Source organism: Leguminivora glycinivorella, chromosome 14 (assembly GCF_023078275.1).
Source record: "Leguminivora glycinivorella isolate SPB_JAAS2020 chromosome 14, LegGlyc_1.1, whole genome shotgun sequence".
In the NCBI taxonomy this organism is placed as follows: Eukaryota; Metazoa; Arthropoda; class Insecta; order Lepidoptera; family Tortricidae; genus Leguminivora; species Leguminivora glycinivorella.
This window is the reverse complement of record NC_062984.1, coordinates 6,492,289-6,514,296: the sequence shown is the minus strand read 5'-3', so window position 1 is coordinate 6,514,296 and position 22,008 is coordinate 6,492,289. Positions and strand designations below refer to the sequence as shown.

The 22,008-nt window shown below is 38.0% G+C and overlaps 1 protein-coding gene across 1 annotated transcript; it reads left to right on the top strand.

The window, feature by feature from the left end:
• The first annotated feature begins 6,192 nt into the window (after positions 1-6,192).
• On the top strand, positions 6,193-20,353 carry LOC125233455 (eukaryotic translation initiation factor 3 subunit B). The gene is made up of 10 exons (XM_048139487.1): positions 6,193-6,375; positions 6,580-6,895; positions 7,517-7,703; positions 8,808-9,034; positions 9,548-9,724; positions 10,419-10,998; positions 11,634-11,752; positions 12,883-13,036; positions 14,015-14,123; positions 19,921-20,353. Exons 1-10 carry the CDS (start codon positions 6,249-6,251, stop codon positions 20,010-20,012), a joined length of 2,088 nt encoding a protein of 695 aa, XP_047995444.1. The 5' UTR covers positions 6,193-6,248; the 3' UTR covers positions 20,013-20,353.
• Positions 20,354-22,008: the final 1,655 nt, after the last annotated feature.

Here is a 22,008-nt window from a genome sequence, read left to right as displayed (position 1 = left end):
TTGACAGACTTGTTTGACAGAGTAGGTATAGTTTAATCAAGAAATAACAATTTTGAATTTTCTCGAGAATAACCGAATGTGAAATCTCCAAAAGAGGAGTAGAAAAACAATGTAAAAAATCTAGCTTAAACATTTACACTGTTTATAATTTACCGTAATGTTATGCCCTTATAAATAGACTCATTGAAAGAAAGCTAATTTTGTGATATCGCAGCAAAATTATAAAACGTATATTTAAAACGGTCAATGACTGTAATGTTGATGTTAAATGTTCAATAAACGTAAATATTACAAATTGGTGCAACATTGAGAAATGAATTCTTTAATTTTCATTTGTCATGTTACAATAATATAGCACTACTAATTTTCTGAAAGTTTCAAATTACCAATAAGTTGAATGTTGTTGTCATATTTCTCCGACCTTACATTCTAAACTTACAAATGTGAGGTATGTAAACTTACTGCAAGTTATTGTAAGTTTCATGCTCAGTGGGTTCCCAGCAGTGGGACACTAAAAGAGGCTATTTAATTAAAGAAAAAAAGAATTATAGGACATTCTTACACAGATTGACTCAGACAACGAAATATGTATAATATGTATACAAATACTGTTTTTTTTTTTGTACAAATAGATATAGCCTAAAAATAAAACTTAATTAAATCTAAAAACCTAAATACATAACCCTAAAACTAAAAATGGTAGAATAAATTATATTTAACAAATACTTAGTTTATCCCTTATTATCCGTGCTTATACTTACGACCGTGAGGGTTGTTAACATAAATTATAAATTGTCAATTTTAACACATCACATACTTTTTGAATCGATTAGCAAACCTCGATTTCGATTGTACCTAAAGGGATATAGGAACTAAACTAAGACTAGCTGGACTAATCATAAAACGTATTTGCTATCTTTATGCTTTTTATTTAGAAATAAGTAGATATACTCGCAAGTTCTACAGTTTACAGAGCCAGTAGGTAGTTTTATTGTTAGGAATCTGTTATTGCATCGTGATATGATAGTTTAGCGTGTGTATCTCATGTATCTGCGTGACCGTAGAACTCAATTAAGTGATATGGCTTTAAGGCGACTAACGTAGGTACATTTTTAGTAAATGAAATGAAACCACCAGAAATTACAACAATAGTTTTTAGGGTTCCGTAGTCAACTAGAACCCTTATAGTTTCGCCATGTCTTTCTGTCCGTCCGTCCGTCCGTCCGTCCGTCCGTCCGTCCGTCCGTCCGTCCGTCCGTCCGTCCGTCCGTCCGTCGATAATCTCAGTGACCGTTAGCACCAGAAAGCTGAAATTTGGTACCAATATGTATATCAATCACGCCGACAAAGTGGTAAAATAAAAAGTAAAAAAAAATGTTTTGTTAGGGTACCCCCCCTACATGTAAAGTGGGGACAGATTTTTTTTTCATTCCAACTCCAACGTGTGATATTTTGTTGGTTAGGTATTTAAAAATGAATACAGATTTACTAAAATCGTTTTTTGATACTATTAATATTTTCGGAAATAATCGCTCCTAAAGGAAAAAAAAGTGTGCCCCCCCCTCTAACTTTTGAAACATATGTTTTAAAAATATGAAAAAAATCACAAAAGTAGAACTTTATAAAGACTTTCTAGGAAAATTGTTTTCAACTTGATAGGTTTAGTAGTTTTTGAGAAAAATACGAAAAACTACGGAACCCTACACTGAGCGTGGCCCGACACGCTCTCGGCCGGTTTTTAGTCCCTTATCTCATAAGATAGAGTTTTTGACTTTTAGCAAACATGTAACGTAAAAAAAACATAAAGTAACTTTTTCGTAGTAATAGGATTTTTTATTTGACACTGTCACACTCTGACATGATCGGCGAAAGTATGCAAGTACCTAAATTAACTCTATCTCCTTTGTCTTACAACCATAAACTACTGCCTTATATTCGAATTAACATTAAATTTCACTCGCTAATCCTTAATTTGACTGAAACTATTATCCTGAAAGAGCTTTTCATGAGCGATCGACTTTTTCAGTATACGATAAAGATCGTTGTGGATATGAAAGCGCCTTAACAGACGATCTGTGATCTTTGACACCGTAATTGAATCAATCAACTGAATGTTGTAATAACTAAAAGCTAGGCAGCCTAGGCCAATGGAAGGCTAGATGGACACTAGATTAAATTGTGTCCTAGGTTAGTTTTCCGCATTGTTCTGTTGGTTATTCTTGGGACACATAATAAGTATTTTTTAAGATAGGAGTTATAGGACGTACAAGAACAAGTTATATTATACACGTACGGCAAAGGGATAACTTTTCGTAAAATATAGCACCGTACTTAAATTATATGGACTATTTTTTATTTAAAGTACAATAAATCAGAATAGAATAGCACCGACAATGTTTACAATAATACATACATTCTGTTTTTATTGAATTCCGTTAACTTTAAGAGAAGATTCTTTAGTTCAATCAATTTCTCTAAGAAACTAGCCTCTTATTAAAAAAAATATTTAATTACTGAACACGTGTGTGGCATCCCTTGCCACTTCCTAATGTTATTTGTTTTGACATGTGCCGTCAAACACTTGACAATGACTTTAATATTATGATTAAGGTCCTCTCACACTAATTAATCCCTTTATTATGTATGGAAAAGAAAAAAAAAATTTCGAATTTAACAAAAAGCGATATACAGGATGGTTCCTGATAATGAACCTAACTGCGTCGAATCGAAGTCGAATTTACCGGAAAACAAAAAAAAAACAGTGTATATGAGTAAAAGCTGAAATTATCAATCACATGCTTAGATTCGATTGAATGTGTATTATGATAGGTCTTATTTGAGCTACGGGTCTATCTTCTGGAGTAGTACAAATTTAGGAGCTTTTTCCTGTTTAGACTTAAGTAATCTGTTTCATTAATTAAAGATAGGTAGGTTGTGAGTTGATGTAGGAACGACCCTCGCAGTAGCTCAGGTAGTAAAAACCAGGGCCCCGTCTCGGCCGCTATGCTAGTGTGGCCCCATTGTGCACCAGTGCACCGATAAAATAGCCATTTTCTTGTAGGTAATGTAGACCTAATGGACTAAAGGGCATATTTTATTACTTATGACTTTTATTTGTGTCAAAGTCCACCATGGTAGCTTTTTCTAATGTTACTGGCGCGTATGGATGGCCCGGCTCATAAACTTTGACAAATTCAAAGTTTCATACTTTTATATTGTGTGAATGAGCTTTAATTATGTGTCCATGTTCGTCAGTATTAAGTGCCTACCGTAAATTTATAAATTTATATTAATAATTAAAAATATTATCAATTCAAATGATTTCGCCGCAGGTTTAACCCATTGAACCCTCCTTAGGTCTCGCTGTCAGTGGTCTGGGTTTATTTTTGAGTTCCATCAGCCATCTAAAAATAATTTGTAGATAAGATGCATTAGGGTAATTTCGAATGACAGGAATGCTCGGGTAATTTCGTAAGGGGAATCTTGATATGATGGAAATAATGGTGATTTTTATGTGACTTTCGAAAATAGACGACTTGCGGAATTACCCTAACGCACCTTACTTTATCCTGGACCCCTAAGGCACTGGTCCCACCGCGAGCTGGTAAGCTATGAGCTATCGGCTATAAAAACGAACAAAAGATAATCACTCCCGTGTAAATAAAAGAGACACGGCGATGTTTATAGTTACTCGCCCAGCGGTGAGCTACATATTAAAATCGCCGTGTCCCTTTTATTTCCACGGGACTGCTTATCTTTTGCTCGTTTTTATAGCCGATAGCTCATAGCTTAATAGCTGAGCATTTCTTTTTTTTTTGCCACTTTTATGAAGTGTGATATTTTTGAAAAAAAAAATGCTATTTCTACTCAGAATTACTAGCCTTTTCAATCCTAGTAGTAAAAAAAATTGTCCCATACGATTTTTTCTTATTTTGTTACCATTTTCGTACATTTTGTATGGGGTAACAAAAGAGGAAAGTAACAAAAATGTATGGAAATTCTGGGACACTTTTTGTCTCCCAGTGAGATTGAAAGTACTCGTGATTCTGAGTAGGTACAATTGACCTAAAATTCCCTAAAACAATAAAAAAATATTATTCGCAAAAAAAAGGAAATGCTCAGCTCGCGTTGAGACCAGTGCCTATGTCCGGACTTGACTGCCTAAAGGCTCGGCACTGACGAAAAGATTAATTGATAAACACTAAACACTATAAACAAATAACAGCCGTCGTACGAGGAAGCACGGTGTCATAATACCAGCGCACGCGACTTGCATTTCAAAACGTTATGCAGTTATTACTATTAGTATTCGACTCGTACCCAAATACTTGAAATTTCATTAGTACACTGCACCTTAATAGGTGATGTAAGATTTGATTTAATCATGTAGCAAATTCAACCATCGATCAGGCGTTATAAAACCGACCAATTTAGTCAATTGACTACTACTGTAACTCTCTACTGAATGCTTATATTTTGCTTACCACCCTCATAAGATCTATAGACCGTCAACCAAATCTTGTCACTAGAAAAAGGCGGCAAATTTGAAAAATCGCGGGCTAGCAACACTAGTTTTGAAAATCGGTGGAAATTCGCGTGTCATTTGTATCTTATCTGTGGAAATCTCCAACCTACCAAAAAGAGAAATGACTAGCACATATCCGTCCCTTTTTAATACATTATCTAATTCGTAAGGAAGAAGGGAGCCCCTTGAAAAAAAAAAATCTGTGGCTGTTCGACGTACATTGCTGGTTTTTGTTCGTTTCATAGGGATACCATACTTTAGTTTGATGTACATTGCTACTGCCAAAATATGGTTGACAGGCTATAGGCATTTTTTTCCGGTTTAAGCTATAAGAGTTGCTAAGTATAAGAGTTCAAAACTCAAATTTGTACTTGTACAAGTACTCTAGCAGTTATGAGGTAACAAAATTGTCTATGGTCATTTTTAAAAACGGACTCCTTACGTCACAGCAATTTCCACTCTATTTACACGACACGAAAAATACAAACTTCAGAATCATGTCTTACTAAGTTACTACTATTTGCTGCTAATAGTTGTGTGCAACCTATGCAGGAAAGTATTGGACATGCGGTGTGCAGTGCAGCGTGCGGCCTCAATTTTCGTGTGCAGTGACCCGAAGGCGCCGGTGACCCCGACGTCAGCATCGGGATGTGATGTGGAAAATTGAAAATGCTGACCTGGCTCATACATGTTTCAATAAGTACCTAGTATTTATAGTTCTTAAGGTTCTTGATGTTTAACTGTTGAAAGTCAATCAGAATGCTTAGCATTCCCACTTTGTCTGTATGTTCTTCTGTATCATTGAAAAACAAACTTTGTTTTTACTAAGTACAAACATTTACCTACGCTACAGCTATTCCTTCGAAGGAGACTTTCTGCAACAAAGTTATCATTTTTTACACAATAAAGGTTGAAAAGATAGCAATGAGTGCGGCAAACGTTTACTTAAAATTTAGTAGAATGGTCGAAAACTAGCGCTGGAGTGGAGGGAAGTGTAGTGTAATGATATATTTATAAAGTTATGATATATTATATTTAGCACCAACTTAGTTCATTAAAAAGTAGGTCTTGAGTGTCGTGAGTTAATTCGCTGTATGACTATACTCATACCAAGCTTACACCTATTTAAAAAAATAAAACCACTTGTTTTACTTATTTTAACACTTTGTTAACTTTGTAACTTTTTGTATTTCCCGCATCACTTTTATCAAGTGATCTTGCCAGGTAAAAAAAGAATCCGTCTATTATTGCCACTTCTTAAAATACTTAGTTCCGCCACGTTCCGCGTCAACACAATCGATTAACTTATTTATATTACAGTTATGTATAATTTTATAATTGTTTTATTAAGACAATTATAAATAAATTTTATTTGTCATACTCATACTATCTTAATGAAATTTTAATGCTGAATGATATCACGATTGTACTGTACTAAAAGTCAAGCAACTTCAGTAGTACCAACATAACAACATTGAATTGAACTGAAATCAAAGAGTAACTGAAATATTTAATTTGCAAAACCCACGAAAATACTGCGCAGCTATGTATTGTTTATTGGATGTTTATTATATTATAGCTATAGTAACACGAATTATTGAATTTCACCTCTGAGAATTTTCAACAGAACGCTACCAGTGAAAGGCAAGCATTACTGGATCTATGGTTCGATTCGTTCATTACTAATGGCGTGTCTTCCGGTACCACACGTTATAACGTCAAAATGGCAAAGAAAAAAGGCGATGATAAAGTGAATCCCGCTCCCCAAAGTGATAATGAGGAGCAAAACTTTGCCGAAGAACCTAACTTCGAAGATCCGGAAGATTACGTGGATGATATCCCAGACGAAGGTACGCATTTTTGTTAAAATAGGTTGGGCCGGCCATATGCGTCACCCGCGCAATTTTAGCTACTTTTGTACTTAATTATTCCAATTTAGCTTTAACGATGGGTTCTTTATATTAGTATTAACGACTGGATTTACATTCTGGGTTGATATATTATTGTTATGTTAATTCTATGTCATGTAACATAACCTAACTTTGACGTTGCAGAATTGTTAGCGGACCTTCTTGAGCAGAAGCCTCAGGAGTCCGACGGCTACGAGAATGTGGTCGTGGTGGACGGGTGCCCGCAGGTCGGGCCCGAGCGCCTGGAGAAGCTCCAGAGCGTCATAAACAAGATCTTCAGCAAGTTTGGGAAGATCGTGAACGAGTATTACCCCACCACGGAGACTGGAGTGACCACAGGCTATATCTTTCTGGAGTATGGCAACGCACAGAATGCCGCGGAAGCCGTGAAGGCCACTAACAATTGTAAATTAGATAAGCAGCATACATTCTTGGTGAATTTGTTCACTGACTTCAAGAAGTAAGTACCCTTGTGTTCATAGCATTATTGTTATTTTAATTTTGGTTATTTGTTATTGTTTTTCGCATACTTTATATTAAATTACTATAAATAACAAACACTAGATCATTTTAAAATTAAGTCATAATTAGCAACAAAATAGCTTTTATTTTGCAAAACAAATATTTTAGTTTAACTTTTAACAGTTTCTTAATTAGAAAAAAAATGTTCTCGATTATTCACAATCTATTCCCATTCTAACTGAATGGCCTTGGGAGGTGATTGACCCCTTATTTAGCATCCCAAGTACTAACTAGTCTGTCACAAGAATTATTCATGGTTGTTAAATATCATAGTTTTATAACAATGACTAACATTCCATAGAGATATCAAGTTTAAATTCTAGTCAAAAGTAATTTCATATTTATTTATTCCAATCAATCGGCACTGACAGATTAATCTTACGTGCTAATTGGCATTATATATTACTGTGTCTAACATGCATTAACGACTATTAATAAGTTACAAATGATACATCAATAATTAATTAACAATATCAAATTTAAATACAATTAAAATATACCAATTAAATATTAATGATTTATTAATTATGTACTTTATAATGAACATTTTCAATTCCAGGTATGCTGATATCCCTAAGGAATGGGAGCCACCAGCGCCACAGCCGTTCAAGGTGCAGTCGGACCTTCAGTGGTACCTCATGGACCCTGACGCGTATGACCAGTTCCTGGTGGGCATTGGCACTGGTGTTGCGCTGCAGGTCTGGCAGAATGCTCTGCCGGAGCCAGTGTTGCTGCAGGAGAGACCTGTAAGTTTTAATACTAATTAAATACTGTTTTGGAATACTATCTATCTATCTGCCTGGACCTTATCCCATTTACTTGGGGTCGGCCTTCCCTGTCCTTTTTTTTCCACTCAGCACGGTTCAGTGCCATGTTCGGGTCTAAGTTTAAAGATCTCAATACCAAGTGGTGGGGGTCTTCCTTGTCTGCTTGACGTCCAAGGTAAATCCAGAGCTACTTTAACTATGGTCTTCTGGACGTCTTTGAATATGTCTCTCAAACGTTTCGACCAGCTTATCTGCAATCGGAAACTGCATGTATTTGTTGCGGATTCTATCGAGGAGTGTTTTGGAATACTATTTAACAAAATAATGGGAACCTAGAATCAAAAGCACAATGGTCAAAGGAGGCTTATAAGTTTGAATGCTAAAAAATGTACAGTGCTACAAGTTGGTAACCGCAATCCACATCTTGTTTACACCCTTAATTATTTTAGCATGCTAATTTTAGTACAGCAGTCTCACATATTTTTGTTAGTATTCAACCATAAATTTTCTTTTACATTTTTAGAGTGGTAAAAGTTCCGAGTTATCAAAAAATAACAATTACTGCTTATATTTTGCTGATAATCAAAATATTTAATAGTTTATTATAAGAGTTTATAGCATATCTAAGTTGAATGTCAATTGCAGCACGTAAAGTTTATGTCAGCTAAACTGTTGAGGCATGACTAAAGTCCAATTACAATAGTTAGCAAGCAAGATTTATGTTTGTATTAATTGTTACATTCAATTTATATGAGATGTTTTGAAACCTTGAATCAACATACTACAACTGCTGATGTAGATATTAAAAGTAGGTTTTGTCACAGTATGTGAGAAGAATACATTACTATTATTAATCACATTTTCGGAAACAAGAAGTTCCTCTTTCTTTAGACTTTCCCTCAATGCTGAGGATTGTGACATCATGTCATTCTGTTGAAGACTAGGTCCCTCCACAGGTGTCTGTTCCTCGCCAAGCGCATGGCTTCGTTAACAAGTTAAGCCTCATGAAAAGTCACCCAAATGGCACCTTCATCAGGTGACTTCAAAATATAATGTGTTTTTGATAAACTTTACTTATTCCAGAACTGGACGGAAACCTACGCAGTGTGGTCTCCCCTGGGCACCTACCTGGCCACCTTCCACTGGCGAGGCGTGGCGCTCTGGGCTGGTCCCAAGTTCTCCCAATTCCAGAAGTTCTATCACCCCGAGGCTCGTTTCATCTCATTCTCGCCGTGTGAGAATTATATTGTGACCTTCTCACCGAGCAGCGATAGAGGTGATGACAAGAAACTCATCATCTGGGATATTAGGTGTGTATGCTTTTTAAATCTGTTGTATAATTTTTAAAAGTGTTTAGTGTTTTCAAGCGTGTGTGCCCCAGAGCGAAGCAAGTCGAGACGTGCCTGAACTGAGGCAGTGCGTGTGTTTTGCTTGGCTGACGCATGTCTATGGATGTTTGCTGCCCAAACACATTGCCTCGCTCTGTGTGGACCCGTCTAATAACTATTTTTCAATGGACAATTTATACTCAAAAATTATATAATTATATTCGCTCAAAGGTTGACTGGAAGAGTGGATCACTGAGTTCATTTGAGGTAGATAATCTATGGTATATATGACATCTGCCCCTTATAGGGATAAGTTCGCCTTTGTACACCATAACTATACTGTATTTCTATGTCCTAACTTGTCTTATGTACAATAAAGAATTTATATACATACATACATACATACATACATACTATCCAATTTGTCAGCCCATGTGCTAGTTACAAGTCTTAGAAACAATCCCTTTTCCTGTATTTAACTTTTACTTTTTCCAGGACGGGTCAGGAAAAGCGTAGCTTCCCGCCGCCCGATGAGTACGTGACGTGGCCGATCTTCCGCTGGAGCAAGGATGACCGCTTCTTCGCTCGTCTCGGTGCTGACGTGCTCTCCGTTTATGAGACGCCCGGCTTCGGTCTGCTCGACAAGAAGTCCATCAAGATCCCCGGCATCAGGTAACTTGGCAAACAAATTTTACTATTCTGCTTAGGGTATGATATACCTGGGTGTGGACTACTTTATAAGAAGTCCCATCAATATCCTTGGCATAAGGTAATTTGTTAACATAGTAACAAAAAAATTATGGAGAGATGCAGCTAAATATTTTCAGAATTTTCAGGGATTTGACAAACTGGTTATTTCGTAGCTAAAATTGCAAAATTGCAATTATTAGATCAACTTATGTGTGAAAAGCAAACTTATGCCTGACGATTAGTTACGCCAGTAAAGGTGGTTCGGCTATAAACGATAATTTTATCTTGATTTGTATAGAAATCCATTTAGATAATCCTTTCCTTTGTAGAGAAAAATACTGAATTGTATGTTTCCGTTACATTGTAGTAGAGCTGGACTAATTTATGCTAACGGTACACTAGACTTTCCTGTTTTGCATTTTAATGAAACTGGTTTTGTGTCGACTAGAGATCTCTTGAATATTTGTGACCGTTTGATGCATCATAGGCCATAGCTGATCATTAAGAGAAAACTGTCGTACCGCAAAATTTAGGCAACATACGAAACTTAAAATGCCTTCAGGAGAGTCCTACCTTTATGTTGACAGAAGTCAACGTCGCATTAGTCTGTATAGTGCTATTGGCGTAACTTAACACTGACTTAGAATGTGTTGTGACAAAAATATAAATATTTCAGAGACTTCAGCTGGTCGCCCACCGACAACACCCTGGCCTACTGGGTGGCGGAGGACAAGGATGTCCCCGCGCGTGTGACGCTCCTCGAGTTGCCCAACCGCACCGAAATCCGCTCCAAAAATCTCTTCTCCGTCGCCGACTGTAAGATCCACTGGCAGAAGTCCGGTGACTACCTCTGCGTCAAAGTCGACCGCTACTCTAAAGTCAAGAAAGATAAGAATGACATCAAATACTCCGGAATGTACTACAACTTCGAAATATTCCATATGCGAGAGAAGGAGATCCCGGTCGACTCGGTCGAAATCAAGGAGCCTATTCAAGCGTTCGCTTGGGAGCCCGTCGGTTCCAAATTCTCTATCATCCACGGTGACCCGGCCAACATCTGTATAAGCTTCTACCAAGTGAACACGGGCCAGGCGCCTACCTTACTGAAGAAGTTCGAGAGGAAGCCGTTCAACCACCTGTTCTGGTGTCCGTCGGGGCAGTTCATCGTGCTGGCCGACCTGGGGCTCACGGGCGGCGGCCTGGAGTTCTTGGACACTAATGACTTCACCATCATGAACGTGTCCGATCATTACCAGGTCTGTAGAAATTTGTATTTTACATAACAATAAATATATCATTGTCACCTTAAGGGTGAGGTCACATCTATCAGCAATGAGACAAAATGTATGAGAAATCGCTCGTTAGTATGAAAACGCTTACGCATCGGACGGCTGAAAGCATGCGTATACGCATGTTCATACTAACGACTGATTTCTCACAGACAAAATGCGGAGCGATGCTGAAAGATGTGACTTCACCCTAAACGTAGCGTCATCGTACGCATCTGAAAATAAAATCACACAAGTGCGTCCAGCAGCAGCGGCTGGTCCATACAAGCAGATTCCCGCCGGCTTGCTTAAAATGTATTACTAGTAAAGTACCTAATGTAAAGGTAGGTTTCTTTTTGCTCAGTGTTGCCTAGCAGAAATTTTCACCAGCCGCGACTGGGGTCCAGTCTACACATTCGCGTCGTACGTACCGCAATATTATTGGACTAAAAGCGATGCGATGTCTCCGATGAGTGTGATACGGACATATGGATGCCTGTAGGAATTGCCTAGCTTAAAAAATCGAGAGGCAGTAGTAACTTTTGGTAAAGGTAGTAATCAAACGGAAGTGCTGCTACGATAAATTGCTGGTAAATATCTAGTAAATGTTTGTTTGTTTGCAGATGTCTGGCATCGAGTGGGACCCGACGGGACGCTACGTAGTGACGGGCGTGTCGTCGCTCAAGTGCAAGATGGACTGCGGGTACTACATCTGGTCCTTCCAGGGCAAGATCCTCCGGAGGTAAGCACATATGCACACTATATGTATGTACATACTAGCTTTTGCCCGCGGCTTCGATCGCGGTAGAAAGAGACAAAAAGTAGCCTATGTCACTCTCCATCCCTTCAAAATCATGTCAATTCGTCGCTCCGTTTTGCCGTGAAAGACGGACAAACAAACAGACACACACTTTCCCATTTATAATATTAGTATGGATACTTTCGAGCGGTTATTAAACTCCTTTGGATTGATTATGAATGTTCAATGGTTGTCATTCAAAGTTGACTACCTTTTCCAGGTGCGCCTACTTAGTAATGTTGTCAATCAATGAAAACATCAAAGTAAACTTGATTCCTTGATCTCCTGGCCTAGTTGGTAGTGACCCTGCCTACGAAGCTTAATAATCCAGGCTCACATTTGGTAAGGGCACTTATTTGTGTCTAGTTCACAAATATTTGTTCCCGAATTATAGATGTTTTATATTGATTGTTAGAAATAAAGTTAATAACATATATCCATTTGTAGGTCTTATAAGCTACTCCACTATCCTCAAGTTTTCGCGATCTTCGGCAACCTTTCTGCTTCCTCCAATTGATATACTTCACAAATCACATTGTTATAAGTTATCTTTTCCACACAGTCTAGTCTCCTTTTCCGAAGCTTACGGCTCAGCCACGACATTGGTCTAAGCGCGACAGCGGTGAGCGGCGGCCATACATTGGAGTGAGACACAGCGATGGGACTTTTCATTCGCACGTATGGCTGCCGCTCATCGCTGTCGCGCTTAGACCAATGTCGTGGCTGGGCCGTTAGCCCTAGGCCTTTTTTTGTTGTGGCGTCAAAAATTATTTTAGACCTATCTGAGCCGTTGAGAGTCAGAGTTTGACAATGTTTTCTTGTATAACCACTACAACTTATAAAACAAAGTTGTCCGCCGCGTCTGTGTGTGTGTATGTTCGCGATAAACTCATAATTATTATCGCTATATTAAGACAATGTATGGCGAGATTGTGTCTCTCTTATTAGGTCTACAAAAATAGAGAACTTATTATACTCATTACATTATACTAATTTTTATGCTTTACTCCCCAAGCGAAACCGGGGCGAGTGGCTGGTATGTACCTACTAATATACCTATGTTATGTGTGCAGAGTGATGAAGGAGGGCTTCGCGCAGTTCCACTGGCGGCCGCGGCCGCCGACGCTGCTGTCGGACAAGCAGCAGAAGGACATCAAGAAGAACCTCAAGAAGTACTACTCGCAGTTCGAGTCCAAGGACCGCATGCGCTCCAGCAAGGCTAGCAAGGTGAGCCGCATTTTTGAAATTACTATTATCAGCAGAGGGCGGAATTGCTCGTGGCAATAATGAAACGTCAATAGAGCTCAATAACCCGTCAAGCTCATATAACCCGGCAACCTTCAAATCAAGAGTGAACAGGCATCTTCTAGGCGAGCTCACTCCATCGTATCCAATTTCTATAAATTCAGTTACCTTTTACATTTTTGACTTTCACATTGACCTCTGATTAGCTATTCGACCATTTGATTTTGACCTCTTAGTACCTAAATTGTATGACATTTGATTACCATTTCTGTCACTAGTCATATTGCAACTAATTCACGTTTGTAAAAACGGTTAATCCAAAACGAAAAACAGTCAACAAATGGATAAAGAAGTATCCTTGTCTTACTTATGACGAAAATAATTCAACAATATACTGATAATTTCAGTTTAATCGATAGTCGATAAAATTTAACGTCCCAACTCTATTGACGTTTGATTTTTGCCTTGAGCAATTCCACCCTCTGATTATCAGCTATATAAATTAGTAAGTTTAAGTAAAATCTTGATACCAAATGTTCGAATTTAATAGCTTATATTCACACCTACAGTCGAGTTCAGTCCTCGAGTTTTTTTGGTAAACACAAATATCATCATTTGGCCTAATCCTACTTTGGTTACAATTTTTTACCTTTCGCCTCGTACGTAATCGCCAGTTCATAATCGAAAAGTTTTGTTCGTTGTAGGAAACTTGTTGCAGGTGCAAAACAATAGGTTGTAGCTTTAGATGCCCGAAGGGCAAACAATCTAGATATAGGAGCCCCGAGACGGCGCTTCGTCGAAATAGTCGTATTTGAAAAATATGAATGCATCACTTTTACTAATAACCTAATAATAGTAATAATAACTGTAATGATGGAGACTATAAATTATGCAGTACATGACTGTAAATATCCTAAATTATGAAATGAATATTTATTATTATTTTTTTGCGTTGTTCAGGAATTGGTGGCGAAGCGCACGGAGCAGATGAAGAAGCACGTGGAGTACCGCGAGGCCAAGGCGCAGGAGTGGGCCGAGCAGAAGCCGCGCCGCCTCGAGCTGCGCGACTGTGAGTACTCTTACTTGCCAACTTCTAAACGTCGCATACATGGCGCCGTCATAGCTTGCCCGTCACATTTTGTCCTATGAGATTTAGTTAAAAACCGAGTCTAAAACAACAAAAACAGCACAGTTATAGAGAACTAGCTTTTGACCGCGGCTTCGCTCGCGTTAGAAAGAGACAAAAAGTAGCCTATGTCACTCTCCATCCCTTGAACTGTCTCCACATAAAAAAACACGTCAATTCGGCGTTCCGTTTTGCCGTGAAAGACGGACAACAGACACACTTCCATTCAAGTATGGACAAAGATATATATAACTCCGTATAGACAGATAGTCTCAGAAAAAAACGTACCTCAGTACCATACAGAAAAAGGTACGGTGGCCTAGATGGCATTACACCTTTTAGGTACGCTCAGCTAGATGGCGCTAATATTAATATTTGACATTTTAACACATATAACAACACACATATGACTTGATAAACATTTAAAACTAAAATATAAACATTAACTATAGAGCAACAAGTGCAGTGATATACACGCATCAGCTATCAGCTGCTAGTGTATCAAATAATATAATATAATAATATCGAGCTAAGAATATGGACCAAATTGTCAAAACTGAGGTTCAAAAGTTTTAAGCCTGTGTCAAGAGATGGCAGTCTATGCACTGTGAGTACACAATGTACACATTTTACTTCGACAGTAACTCTCTATAATAGTCGATCCTCTTTGTATGGATGACGGAGCAAGCTATAAAGGCGCTATTTGGTAAAAACTTCGATTCCGCGAACCCCATTGATTCTGGTCACCACTTGACGTCAAAAATATAATTTGGGAGGACATGCCTAAAATTTAGACGAACCAGTTTAGATTGTCATCCGCAGGCCGACATTGGCTGTAGACAAACTTATCGACGTCTGTTATTATTATTCGTTATTGAGAGTCGGTCGGGTTAGATTCAATATTTTTTAAAGGTCTCATTAGCGCTTGACATCAAAGTTTATTCTGATTGACTTAGTGCGATATTACGTGCCTTCGCGCTTTGCGCCCTTGTTATGAGAAAAGTCTTTTGTCCTTTTATTATCGTGTTATTTGTGATGAAAGTCCTTGTAAATAAAATACTATCAGCATAATCACTTAGTCGAAGTAGTATGATACAGGATTTATGATTTGAAAAGAAAAAAAAAAGACATTTGTTTATTAAGAGCGTTATAACATTTCGGCGTCGGGCGAAATTAGGTATTTTACCCGCCGCGCGAGCCCAATATGCCGACCCTTTCTAGCACGTCTTATCACTCGCTCGCACAACAATAATGGACAAAACAATCTTGATCCTTTCTATGGAATTTTGATAACAACCACAATCTACTATCTCGATATAAACTTTTGGTTTCTAATAAACATTATTTTGTACGAAAATACGAGAATATAGCGCGAAATAATATCAATTATGTTAAAATTTATTTAAAAAATTAAAGTAATAATTATAAAAGTAGATCCCATCCCAAATATTTGCTTTTGTTATATGATAAGTATTAGAGTAAAGTATATATTAATATGATGATAAAATAAGACAAATACAATTCTAATTACTTCAAGGTGGTGCTCAGGGTCTGATGATGGAGCCAGATGGTGGTCACCAATACCAATGAACAATATGACTATACAACTTCGTGGTTTACATGTCATTCTAGCATTTTCACTTTCACATTTCAAGTGCATATACCACGAGTATAGGTTTTCGGGTGTGCTGATTTAAAAATTAATGACCGATTTGGAATCTGACATTGCTGACTGTCACTTTGAAACAAAAGTCATCATGGGTGTCGTAAAATAGGTTTTAGGGGTGCTGATTCCAAAATTAATGACCAATGTGGAATCTGACATTGCTGACTGTCACTTTGACACAAAAGTCGTCATGGGTGTCGTCAAATAGGTTTGCGGGGGTGCTGATTCCAAAATTAATGAACAATGTGGAATCTGACATTGCTGACTGTCACTTTGACACAAAAGTCGTCATGGGTGTCGTAAAATTGGTTTTAGGGGGTGCTGATTCCAAAATTAATGACCAATGTGGAATCTGACATTGCTGACTGTCACTTTGACACAAAAGTCGTCATGGGTGTCGTCAAATAGGTTTGCGGGGGTGCTGATTCCAAAATTAATGAACAATGTGGAATCTGACATTGCTGACTGTCACTTTGACACAAAAGTCGTCATGGGTGTCGTAAAATAGGTTTTAGGGGGTGCTGATTCCAAAATTAATGAACAATGTGGAATCTGACATTGCTGACTGTCACTTTGACACAAAAGTCGTCATGGGTGTCGTAAAATTGGTTTTTGGGGGTGCTGATTCCAAAATTAATGACCAATGTGGAATCTGACATTGCTGACTGTCACTTTGACACAAAAGTCGTCATGGGTGTCGTCAAATAGGTTTGCGGGGGTGCTGATTCCAAAAATAATGAACAATGTGGAATCTGACATTGCTGACTGTCACTTTGACACAAAAGTCGTCATGGGTGTCGTAAAATTGGTTTTAGGGGGTGCTGATTCCAAAAATAATGACCAATGTGGAATCTAACATTGCTGACTGCCACTTTGACACAAAAGTCATCATGGGTGTCGTAAAATAGGTTTTAGGGGGTGCTGATTCCAAAAATAATGACTAATGTGGAATCTAACATTGCTGACTGTCACTTTGACACAAGTCATCATGGGTGTCGTCAAATAGGTTTCCGGAGGTGCTGATTTGAAAATTAATGACCGATTTGGAATCTGGACATTGCTGACTGTCACTTTGACACAAAAGTCGTCATGGGTGTCGTCAAAAAGGTTTCCGGGGGTGCTGATTCCAAAATTAACGACTATTTTGGAATCTCACAGTGCTAATTGTCATTTTGACACAAAAGGAATCATGGGTGTAGTCAAATAGTTTTTAGGGGTACTGGTTCCAAAATTAATGAAATGATTTAAAAAGTTATGACCGATTTGGAACCTGACATTGCACAGTACCCCTGGAAACCTATTTGACGACACCCATAACGACTTTTATGTCAAAGTGACAGTCAGCAATGTCAGATTCCAAATTGATCATTAATATTGAGATCAGTACCCATGAAAACCTATTTGAAGACACCCATGATCACTTTTGTGTCAAAGTGACAGTCAACAGTGTCAGATTCCAAATTGGTCATTAGTTTTCAAACACCTCCGGATACCTATTTGACGACACCCATGACGACTTTTGTGTCAAAGTGACAGTCAGCAATGTCAGATTCCAAATTGGTCACTAATTTTGGAATCAGCACCCCCTAAAACCTATTTTACGACACCCATGACGACTTTTGTGTCAAAGTGACAGTCAGAAATGTCAGATTGAACATTGGTCATTAATTTTGGAATCAGCACCCCTAAAACCTATTTTACGACACCCATGACGACTTTTGTGTCAGAGTGACAGTCAGCAATGTCAGATTGAACATTGGTCATTAATTTTGGAATCAGCACCCCTAAAACCTATTTTACGACACCCATGACGACTTTTGTGTCAAAGTGACAGTCAGCAATGTCAGATTCCACATTGGTCATTAATTTTGGAATCAGCACCCCTAAAACCTATTTTACGACACCCATGACGACTTTTGTGTCAAAGTGACAGTCAGCAATGTCAGATTCCAAATTGGTCATTAATTTTGGAATCAGCACCCCCTAAAACCTATTTTACGACACCCATGACAACTTTTGTGTCAGAGTGACAGTCAGCAATGTCAGATTGAACATTGGTCATTAATTTTGGAATCAGCACCTCCTAAAACCTATTTTACGACACCCATGACGACTTTTGTGTCAAAGTGACAGTCAGCAATGTCAGATTCCACATTGGTCATTAATTTTGGAATCAGCACCCCCTATAACCTATTTTACGACACCCATGACGACTTTTGTGTCAAAGTGACAGTCAGCACTGTCAGATTCCAAATTGGTCATTCATTTTGTAATCAGCACCCCCTAAAACCTATTTTACGACACCCATGACGACTTTTGTGTCAGAGTGACAGTCAGCAATGTCAGATTGAACATTGGTCATTAATTTTGGAATCAGCACCTCCTAAAACCTATTTTACGACACCCATGACGACTTTTGTGTCAGAGTGACAGTCAGCAATGTCAGATTGAACATTGGTCATTAATTTTGGAATCAGCACCCCCTAAAACCTATTTTACGACACCCATGACGACTTTTGTGTCAAAGTGACAGTCAGCAATGTCAGATTCCACATTGGTCATTAATTTTGGAATCAGCACCCCCTAAAACCTATTTTACGACACCCATGACGGCTTTTGTGTCAAAGTGACAGTCAGCAATGTCAGATTCCAAATTGGTCATTAATTTTGGAATCAGCACCCCCTAAAACCTATTTTACGACACCCATGATGACTTTTGTGTCAAAGTGACAGTCCGCAATCTGAGGTACTACATATTCGTAATCTGAAAGTAATCAAGTCAATAATTTCAGTTATTTTGAATCGACTATGATTCCGAGTTATTGGTAATAGTAATGATTGTATAGATGATTAGTGATTCCTTTACATGTAATGGTAATTTACCGTTTCACTTGATTACATTACAAGTAATCTGACACCCAGTAGTGTCAGATTACAAAGTAAAATCAAGTAATCGTGTAATCCGGAATCGATTACGATTTCCCCATCTCTGGGTTTAGTTATATGGTTCATTGGTACTGGTGACCACCATCTGGCTCCATCATCAGACCCTGAGTACCACCTCTTGTCAAAGGTCTTGTTGAGACGAACCCAACGAGCCTAAACACGAAGTCGTTTACTTACATGGTTCACTGGTACTGGTGACCACCTTCTGGCTCCATCATCAGATCCCGAGTACCATCTTGATGTGTCTTATCATCTTGACCGTATTGTAATTTTCACATTTTTATCATCACAACGTTGTAATACTTTAACATTCAAACATAACAAAGTATTACAAAAGCAAATATTTACGGATCTAGGATCAAATTCGTTGGTCGCTGTTTACACACACACAATGCGAGGATAGCCCGTGTAGAAACAAGGCGTCCGACCCACACAACAATAAATATTCTCGACGTTTGCGATGAAAACTCGGAGACCAAAGCGACATACGTCTTACCTGCTCGAGCTCCGGCGCGGCACTGAAATCGCAGGCGTCCGTCGCCGGTAAAATAGCGACAGGAAGGCTAGTTTTCAAAAAATTGGCAAAAAATCATTATAAAATATTATAACGACAAATGGATAACAGCAGTTTAAGCACATTGTGCAGATTATTTATATACTAAAATAACTTCGATAACATGTAGATTTTCGGAGAAATGATCACTTGTTTCGATGTATTTTCAAGACAAAATTGAGTTCGTTTTACTTTCAATTTCTCAATTTCAAAGGATTAAATGATAAATATTGTTTAATGGGCCTTAAGTACAAGATATTTGGAACTTAAATTTACCTCATTTATGAGAGTGATCTTATCAAATTGTACATAATAAGAGCTCCGAATTCTGTGCTTCACGCGGTTTTTCCTAAACGAGCATCAGAAAAACAATCATTACTAATTGAAAAAGCTTTTTTTTTCATATGTTTTTTATTTAACCGACAGTTAATAAGATGTTCTAACTGAAACAAGTACTTTCACTGTCTTTTAGTATGAGTAAAGTGTACAATTTTGTCGATAAATATTGTGCATTTTACAATATATCGCCTTTTTTTGTCATAGCGCTCTTAATGCGTATTTTCTTTTTCCAACAGATGTGGACACGGACAGTCTTGAGACTGATCAGAATACTGTAGAAGAAGTTGTTGAATTCTTTGTGAAAGAGGAACAAACCACCATCGAGTAGTCGCCATACCGGCCCACGTTCGAGGTCGGCGGCCCACGGCTCTCCGACCTCAAAACCGGCTCATCGCCGGCAAAAACCGGTAGAAACCGGTCAAGACCGCTCACAAACACGTTTCAGCAAGTTTCTTTTGTACCCCATACTGTCACAACTCACTCTCACATTATGTTAACCGGTGTAAGATTTCAGTTTTATTATACGATAGGCAATGTTTATAGAAATCATATTAAATTGATATGTTTCAAATGGATAATGGACTTTTAATAGTATTTTTGATTATTTATTTTGGACCCTTGATTATTTAATTGTATGTTGATGGTATGAAATAAACTGTTGAAATAGAACGGGGAATTTGATATTTTAACCTCACTTTAGATGGGTCTACGGACGAAATTCTATTGCACGTTGAGAATGTTGATTTGCAAGAAAAAGAAAAAAAGATGATTACATTCCAAATATGGTATGGCAGAATGATAGTTATTTGTTATACAAGGGGGCAAAGTTGTATTTTAACGCCGAGTGTGGAATTGCAAAACGAGCAAGTGAAAGGAGTCTATAGTTGAACCACGAGCGAAGCGAGTGGTTCAAGAATAGAATCCTGAACTTGCGAGTTTTTGTAACACACGAGAAGTAAAATACATTTGCACCCGAGTGTAACACAAAACTTTTCCCCTCACTATAGCGAGGAAACTACAACGCAAAAAATGCGTTTATCACTCCTTCCAGTAGTTCCACAGGCGGTAAATCATCTTTATTACTAGATTCTCCTACTTTTATCAATTTTAAAGCAGTTAATTTGACTTTATACAAGGACAAATTACTTTACCCACTAGTGGATAAAATGCGTTTTTACCCGCTGGTATTAAAGGACAAAACACGTGTTTCCGAGCTAGTGAGGGGAAAAAATATTGGCAGTGTTATTGGTTAAATCACAAATTTAACACTAGATGGCTATTTGGTGCAGAGAAAATTCTAAATCCCGCTAACGCTAATAACATTTTTCGTGGGATAAATCCTAGATGCGTACATTTATTCTTTAGTTCACAATATCAACGCTAGATGGCGCTATTCAATGTAGAGAGAATTCTGAATCGCGCTTTCCAGATTTTTCTTGAGGTAATGATGATGATCTGGCGCGTTTATTGCTTGGTTTTCCTCTACATGTGTATGTATTTTAAACAGAAAAAATACAAAATCACTACATACTATAAAACAAAGTCGCTTTCTTTGTCCCTATGTCCCTATGGATGCTTATAGTATTTTTCCCTTCACTGGCTCGGAAACACGTGTTTTGTCCTTTAATACCAGCGGGTAAAAACGCATTTATTGACTATTTTTTTTACACGAGTATTTTTTGACTCAGTTAAACACCGTTGCATACAATACTTTTTCTACGACCATGCACTTAGTTTTTAATAGTTTTCTTGAATAACTTTCGTGAAATTCACACTGCTTCCTGTATTTTGACGCAAAGGTTTGCACTGTCAGGTCGGCTGCCCAAAGCCTTTCCGCGCACTCGCGCAGTGTCGTTATAAGGCGTTGCCATGGTTACAGAGCCAAACAATGCGTTTTCGGTTTTTTCGATACTGCGCGCATGCGGGAAAAGCCGGCGGAAGCTGGCTTTGGGGAATAGACCTTTATGTAGGGTTTTAAAGATCTATGCACGACCCTGTATATTCGTCAATTCGTCAGTTCGGGAGTGGAAAAAATCTTTAAAAGTACGCAACGGATTTTGATGCGGTTTTTTTTAATAGATTAGAGTGATTCTAGAGGAAGGTTTACATGTAGGTATAGTACCCGTGCGAAGACGGGGCGGGTCGCTAGTAATCTATAATATGGAGACCAAGAACGATATAAATAAAATAATCCTTCTACAACCAAAAAAAGGAGAGGAGTTAAAGAATAGTAAGTGTAACCTTCTTCGTCGTCAAAGAAAATCTACTTGACGTTTGTCGTACAATGTCTTGTCATTGTCATTCACAAATAAGTAAGGAACTGT

Bases quoted from the DNA above. Each gene is read 5' to 3' on its own strand.
- LOC125233455 (XM_048139487.1), top strand. From the start codon at position 6,249: ATGGCAAAGAAAAAAGGCGATGATAAAGTGAATCCCGCTCCCCAAAGT. The intron at 9,035-9,547 runs GTGTGTATGCTT...TACTTTTTCCAG, and splicing joins CTCATCATCTGGGATATTAG to GACGGGTCAGGAAAAGCGTA. The intron at 11,753-12,882 runs GTAAGCACATAT...TTATGTGTGCAG, and splicing joins CAGGGCAAGATCCTCCGGAG to AGTGATGAAGGAGGGCTTCG.